Source organism: Orycteropus afer, unplaced genomic scaffold (genome assembly GCF_000298275.1).
Source record: "Orycteropus afer afer isolate SDZICR_OR568_19922 unplaced genomic scaffold, OryAfe1.0 scaffold00464, whole genome shotgun sequence".
Lineage (NCBI taxonomy): Eukaryota > Metazoa > Chordata > Mammalia > Tubulidentata > Orycteropodidae > Orycteropus > Orycteropus afer.
In genome coordinates, this window is record NW_006922051.1 from 97,654 (window position 1) to 105,784 (window position 8,131).

General features: G+C 37.0%; 1 protein-coding gene across 1 annotated transcript in view; it reads right to left on the reverse strand.

The window, feature by feature from the left end:
- LVRN (laeverin) overlaps window positions 1-8,131 on the reverse strand; it is a 100,876-nt gene that overhangs the window by 18,849 nt on the left and 73,896 nt on the right. Inside the window, exon 6 of the mRNA XM_007954527.1 lies at window positions 6,655-6,768. Within this exon, the coding sequence (XP_007952718.1) occupies window positions 6,655-6,768 (114 nt within the window). The remainder of the gene's footprint in view (window positions 1-6,654; window positions 6,769-8,131) is intronic.

An 8,131-nucleotide genomic window follows, 5' to 3' on the forward strand; every position in this document is an offset into this window, starting at 1 on the left:
TGGTGGGTTTGAACTGCCAACCTTTTGGTTAATAGCCAAATGCTTTAACTACCACACACTAGAGCTCTTATATAAAAATAAAAGGTATAAATTGAGAAATCTAGCAAAACTTAATGATTATTGGTGGGTGGTTAAATTACAGATAATTTTCTTCTTTTCAAAGTACAACAGATTATACTTTTACAAAAGCAAAACATAAAAACAAATACATAGCTACATAATACTCTGGGAGCTCTGGTGGTGCAGTGCCTAAGGCACTTGACTGCTAACCAGAAGGCTGGCGATTCAAAACCACCAGCCACACCTTGGAAGGAAGGTTGGACTATCTACTTCAGTAGAGATACTGCTTCGGAAACCCCAGGAGGGGTCGCTAAGAGTCAAATCGACTCAATGGCAGTGAGTTTGATTTGGTTTGGTTTGGACATAATACTCCATTGTATCAACGGATCATAGTGAACTTAATCATTTTCCTATTATTAGGTGGACATTTAAGTTGCTTCCCATCCTGGTGTCATAATGAAATTCTAATGAACATTTTTTATACATAGAGCTTTTCCACATTTTGGGGTGGGGGGGATAGTTCCTTCCAAATGGCTTGCCTGCTTTTTTCCCTCCTGCCTGGTCTGAAGTTTTATACAACTTTCTTGGTATCTGCATAATCAAACAAGATTGAGTGTGATTAATAGGGAAAACATTTCTTCCTCAGTACCTTGGAGATCTTTCTACTATAGCCGCCTATAAAGTGATGCTTGCCCCAAGCCTATTCCGGCCTAGTAGGAAGGAAACACTACATAAAAAGTGATGTCAGCTTTTTTTTCTAAAAAACATCTAGCCACTGCACATAGTGATTAGATAAAGTAAGCCTACACATTGTGTATTTTCTTCCTACAAATTGTGATATCCCAAAGAACAAGACTTATTTCTATTTAAACCTATTATTATCCATAGAAATATAACACTATTTATTGTGATATATTTTTATAGAATGTCTCAGTGGTAAGATCCCTACGTGATGCAAATGGTTTGTGCTCAACTGTTAACCTAAAAGTTGGTGGTTTGAACTCACCCAGTGTTAAAGCAGAAGAAAAAGCCTGGTGATCTACTTCCACTAAGATTACAGCCAAGAAGATCCTATGGGGTATTTCTACTTGTATGGACATGGAGTCATCCTGAATCAGAATCAACTCGACAGCAACTAACAACAACAACAACATCACAGTGGTTAAAAGCACAAGCTTTGACCTTCCTTTGACACCAAAATCCTCCACAAAATCAAATCCCTCACCAGTGTTGCTTCATCATCATCCTTACTTCCTTACCATCTATGTTTCCTCATCACCAGTTCACTCAGCCACACACCAATTTCTGGATTATGACACAGAGCTATGGCGAAACTGTCCTAGCAGAGGACATTAATGACTTTTCAATTTTCAAAGACAATGATTAGTCAACTTGTAGGATTAACTGAGAAAACACAGGACTCCTAATTATATACAATATTTGGGACATATTTATACTAAAAATATTATTTGTTATTTATCTAAGATTCAAATGTAACTACTAAGTTCTCTATATTTTTATTTACAAAATCAGACACCCCTAGTAACCTATCTTCTTTCAATTTGATCTCAATGGTAGCTTCTTCTTCCTCAAACCTTTTGTTGTTTCAGGACACACTATGCTTTGCTTCCTACTTTTGTGATACCCTCCCCCTTTTTTTTAAAATCTCCTTGAGGGTTATTCTATTTTTGTCTGGGTTGTATATGTTGGTGCATGGCCCTCAACAAGATGGATTGACAGGTATAGCAAAGATTGCGAGGCTGGCACAAGACCAGGCAGTGAGCCCCTTGTTGAAGCTACTGTGTCAAGGGTTATATTTTCAGCACTCTTCTCATTCTTTGTGAACTAATATACTTGTTATGGATTGAACTGTGTTCCCAAAAAATATGTGTTGAATTCCTGACCTGTGGATGTGATCTTGTTGTGTAGGGTTTCTTTTGTTGTATTACTGAGGTCATACCAGGGTAGAGTGGATTCTAAACCTTATCACTTTTGAGGTATAAAAAGAGCAGAATAGACACAGAGACATACAGAGTAGAAGGCAGATGCCATGTGAAGATCATTTATAAGCCAAGGAAAACCAAGGAACCAAGGAATGGCCAGGGCTACCATCACGGAAGGAATCATCAATGGCCAAACCCTGATTTGGACTTCTAACCTCCAGAACTTGGAGAAAAAAAAAAAATCTGCTCTATAAAGTCATAAATAAATAAATAAAATCACAGGCTTTGGAGTTGAGCTGCCTGGGTTTAAATCCTACCTCAGCTTCTTAGGATTTGTGTGACTCATAAAACATTTTTACTCTCTGAAGCTGTGCTGCCATAGCAAAATTAGGATAACAACACTGTCTTCAGTAGATTGTTATGAAGACTAAATTCATTTACATAAAATTCTTAGCACCAAACCTATTGCTTTCAAATCAATTCCAACTCAAAGTGATGTTATCGGACAGAGGAGAACTACCCCACATGGTTTCTAAGGCTGTAATCTTTACAGAAGCAGACTGCGTGTCTCTCTCTCACATAGTAGCTGGTGGGTTCTAACTACCGACCTTTTGATTAGCAGCCAAGTGCTTTAACCACTTTGCCACTAGGACTCCTCCAAGTTAAGTAAGCATTAACCACTGCTGTTATTACTACTGTTATTTCCTCACAGAGTTGTTCTAAGGATTGGCTGAGATAATGTATATAATACCCTATAAGTATATAATGAGTGCCTGATAATGGTTGGTCAGAATAATACAGAGTAGATGTTCAATAGTCTGTTGAACGACTATGTGAATCCTGTTTTAGGTATGAGGAATCACAGTTCAGAGGTGGTCAGCTACTTGCCTCAGCTATTCATAATAGTACTAGACGACAGAGCAAGATTCGATTGGCTACAGGGCTTTTATATGCCCTTTCCCTTCACCCAGTCTGCAGCTTCTTTGTTGTTAGTTGCCATCAATCCCAATTTATGGAGACCCCATGTGTGGAAAGTAACACTGCTCCACAGGTTTTTTATGACTATGACCTTTTAGAAGCTGATTGCCAGGCCAGTCTTTTGAAGTACCTTTGGGTTGGTTCCAAAGGTCAATCTTTCAGCTAGTAGTCAAGCATTAACCATTTGTGCAACCCATGGGCCAGACAGAGAAAAGGAGATGGGAAAAAGTTGAATGAATGCCAATATCGGAGCTAGAGCTGCAAGAGCCAAGAAATCAACTGGTCCTAAAGTTCTGAATCCCTGACCATAACCCACTCATGTCATGCTTTAATTTAACTTTCAGTTGAAATCAGACCAAGAAGTAGAAAAAAATAATGGAAATCTGGTTCTGTGATTTTCTTACTTAGTTTCAATCAAACCATGAAATTAAAATGAAGCCAAAGGTCCTGATCTCTTAAAGATAATTGAAGCAAAGACAAGGTTTTTTAAAAACAAAGCTTAGGGAAATTTCCTCAAGACCCAGGATCTGATACTCTTCTGGCAAGGGTTATTCACTCAGTTACACAAGGGTCTGAGAAATGTAGACTTACAAGATAGTGATTGAGAAACCAATGATAAAGCCAATGATGAAATAACTAAATGGTACAAAAAGACATAACTCTTAGCTTCACAAACACCAGTAATATGCTTTCATCAACTTTTATCAGTTATGTTTTTCCAGATACTGATAATATCATGGCCATTTTAGTTGCATTAAGAAATAACTGAAATTGATGTTAATGATATATTCTGTCCAATTAAGAAAATAGAGGGTGAATTTAATTGTTGGATGGGAATGAAACTTCTTCCTTTATTGACTCTAAGTTAATTTGGAATACAGTCAAATGCTTTAAAAAACAGTTGTAGATGGCACTAACCATTTGTAGATTCTAGTTTATAAAAGAGAGAATCAAAAAAATTCATAGTTATAGAATATAAAAAAGGACTTAGAAGGCAACTCAGATTTACTATATGTATATAAAATTTATTTGCATATTGAAAGGAGCTCTGGTGATGCAGTGCCTAAGGCATTTGACTGCTAACCAGATGGTTGGTAGTTCAAACCAACCAGCTGTTTTGAGGAAGACAGATGAGGCAATATACTTCTGTGAAGATTTACTACCTTGGAAACCCAGTGTTGCTCGCTATCAGTTGGAATTGACTTGATAACAGTGGGTTTGGGGTTTTGTTTTGCTATAGTAATACACGTATACATACACACACCCACACACATCTCTATCTATAGCTATCTATCTACAGTCATATGTTGCTTAACATCCACCATACATTCTGTGAAATAGGACGTTGTATCATTTGGATATTGTGCAAATGTCCACTTGGCATGAGGTGGGGGCTCCCAGGTGCATCAGCCTGGCAGCTACTGTACCATGCTTGGCCTGGGCACCTTTCACTGCAGACCCTTCAGGTAAGTGCTCAGGGGGTCATTCCCAGCACACGACTGTGAATGTCAAAGCAGGAAGGCTCCAGGTGTGGGCTGAGGCATCGGGGGAGCCAATGTCCTTGGGCATTCATTAGCAGGATCCTGGGCCTACACCTCCCACCAATGGGGGTGTCTGTTCCAATGGGTGGGGGTGCAGTGGGGTAGGCTTTCTATTAAGTTGGGCTACAGGCATCCCCTGGAGGATGCACAGACCATGGCTGTATAAACAGTTGTTGCCCAAATGAATGTCATATGGGCCATGACTTGATATGAAAAGAGTCATTTGAAGCATGCATGCACACCATTAGCACCTTAAGAACAAGAAAACTCCCCTGAGCTTTATCTGTAGAGCCAGTGGCTAAAGCATGGTTTTTGCTGTCAGAGAGACCTGAAATTCAATACCAGTGCTGACACTTAGTAGTCATGAGACCTTGGGCAACTTACTTAATGCCTCAATGCCTCACTTTCCTCATCTGTAAAACAGAGATAATAATAGTTACACTTACAGGGTTGTTTTGCAGCTTGAGTAAAATGATATACGTATAGAACTCATACTAAACCAAAAAAAACAAACTCACTGCCATGGAGTTGGATCCGACTCATAGCAACCTCTCCTTGGGTTTCCCAGTCAGTATCACTACAGAAGTAGATTGCCCAATCTTCCTTCCAAGGAGTGGCTAGTGGGTTTGAACCACCAGCCTTCTGGTTAGCAGTCAGATGCCTTAGGCACTACGCCACCAGAACTCCCAGGACTCATACTACCACATATTAAATCCCAAGTGCTCAAAGAAGGTAAATACACTGTAACTGTTATTATTATTACCATCACCATCGGAATACCCCAGAGAACTAAGTTATAATCAGAGCTCTATTCCAATTAGGCAAATGACTTTGGGATAAGTCACTTTATCTTTTAGTACAACTTAACTTTTTAGTACTTCAGTTTCCTCATCTATATGATGATGTTCAAACCCCTCTCGGGACAAGCAGGGCTGTGTACAGTCAGGTGAGAAAGGTCTGAGGCACTGCAGAGGGGCTGGGAGGGGGGCATTTTAGAGAATGTCCACAAAGAAGAGAGTGCATGTCATGGAAGTGGAGTATCAAGAGGCTGCTCTCCACCAGTGCTCTCCAGGCAATGGCACTTCTGAAATAGTACATGTTCTAAGTTTTTTTTTTTTTTAAGTTTCTGTGAGGTCAACATAGGTTTATCAACTTTTTATCTTGCAAAGCAATCAAAATCATCTACCTAGTATCCATCACCATCCTTTCATAAACAAAGGAAAAATTTTACTACCCAAAATAGAAAGAATGTAATCTTAGAATCTCCTTTAAAATGAATAAATTTAGCTGTAAGAAGGATCTGGCCAGTAGAAATCATTTCAGTATCAATAAAATCTTTGAATGAAGGAGAATAGAGAAAAGAGAAAAGAAAGAGAGTAGAGAAAGAGGCCATGAATCTAGCCTTGGAAATAAGAGAGAAAGAAGATGAGAACCGAGAAAGGCCTTCTGGTTTGCTATAAAGAGGTAAGGTCATTTTCAAAAGATAACATTACACCTAAACATTTTAAGATGTAAATAAAAGCAAACCAGTTTGGCTGAATTATGCCTTCTGAAAGCATTACCCAATTACTCTAAGTAGATTAAGTAGCAGAAGTATAAACTACAGTTAAAATAATCATATTTGCATATCCATGAATTTATTTTTCCATATCACCATTTACTCAAAGCAGCAAAAAAATATCAGCAATAACATTTAATATGATTGACTAAGGTCATAGACTAATTATTACAACAATTATGTTAAATTTTGTGTAGGTAGGAATAAGTGAATAAATCTAAAATCTAACAAGGAAAATTATAATCATATACTTATAAGGGTGACAGAATAAAATATTGGCCATAAAAATCTTGTTTTCAAAAATGATTTAATGATTTTTGGAATTGTTCATGATGTAATATGAAGTACAAAAAGCATTACAAATTTCTATCTAATTCCCACCTTTATGAATGTTTACAGTAGGTAAAAAACCTGAGGTACAAACACAACTAAAAATAACACTGATTATCTCTGGTATTAGAGATCATTTAATACTCCTTATATTTTTCTATATTTTATACATTTTCAACAATAAATACACATTACTTTTATAATTTGGAGGAATATAATTAATAAATTTAGCAAAAATACTTACTTTAGGGAGTTTAGGATTGAAGTAGTTAATTACTCCAAATTCAAAATAAGATGCAAAACCCTCATTGAGCCAGATATTGTTCCACCAATTCATGGTAACCAAGTTTCCAAACCACTTTTCAAGATGAGAGAAAAGAGAAGATTCTTTAATTTAAGTGATATTTTTTAAAACAATGATGCTTAAACATTATTTAAACCATGATATTTATTGTAATTACATGTTCAATAAATGTAATATCAAAAGATATACTTAAAATTTATTTGGCATCAATAGTAAAGCTTGAAAACAAGACTCCAACAGTCACATTATTGTTTTGACAGAAAAAGGTAGCAGCCATGGATTGCTCTTAAAAAATTACTTCACATCCAATGACTGAAATCAATTTTTGTTTTTAAACTGTGATGTTCCAAAATAAGGTAAGCTAGAGCCTCACTTCTTAAACTGTCTATTGTGCCCCAAAATTGTGCATTTAATAAAGCAGAAGTCCTGAATGCTCACTTAACGCCCAAAACAGGCTATATCAGGATTTTGTTTTAAGCAGTTACGTTTTAAGAACACGATTTGACCTGTGCCACGTACCAATCAGTAACAAGGCCATGCAGGTCATATATTTTGCAACATGATTCAGCTGTAATTATTTTCTATTTCAGTTTAACAGAAAGAAAGTGTCAAATGGATGATGAACACTATCAGAAAAGCAAGACAAAAATCTCCAAAACCAACAAATCCATGCTCCAGTATTTAACCAAATTCTTACAGCATCTATGTACTAATCGTCAGTAGTCTGTATTTCAAAACAATGCATTCCTTAAGGGTATAATAAAAAAAATAACACTTGGAGAGACTGATCAAAACTTGTAAAAAGTGCATGTTAGCTGCATCACAGTGTTTTTCAATCCTAGCAATTCACTGTTTTCCAAAACTTCTCTTATGGTCCTACACCACTGTGAAGATAACAATTTCAAACTTCAGATGATTTATTTGACAAGCTTGCATTAATGGAGTACAGGCCAAAATTTAAATGTGAGAACCTCCATCAAATCAAATAACTAAACTACTAAAATTACCAATGTGAAACCATATAGATCTAATGAAGTGAGTCATGAATCCTTGTTTACACTGCCTTTGAGAACACACAGTCCAAGGATTAATTACTGTTCATATCACTGACACTAATATATTGCCTGCATCCCTTTAACCTCTCTCCAATATACACACATATACACACACACACATATATATATATATACACATATACATATATATATACACACACACACACATATATATACACACATATATGTTGTTGTTGTTGTTGTTTTGTGCTGTCGAGTCAGACCCGACTCATAGCGACCCCTCCTTCGGTTTCTGAGATGGTATCACTACAGAAGTAGATTGTCCAACCTTCCTTCTGAGGAGTGGCTGGTCTGTGTGAACCGCCAGCCTTCTGGTTAGCAGTCAAGTGCTTTAGGCACTA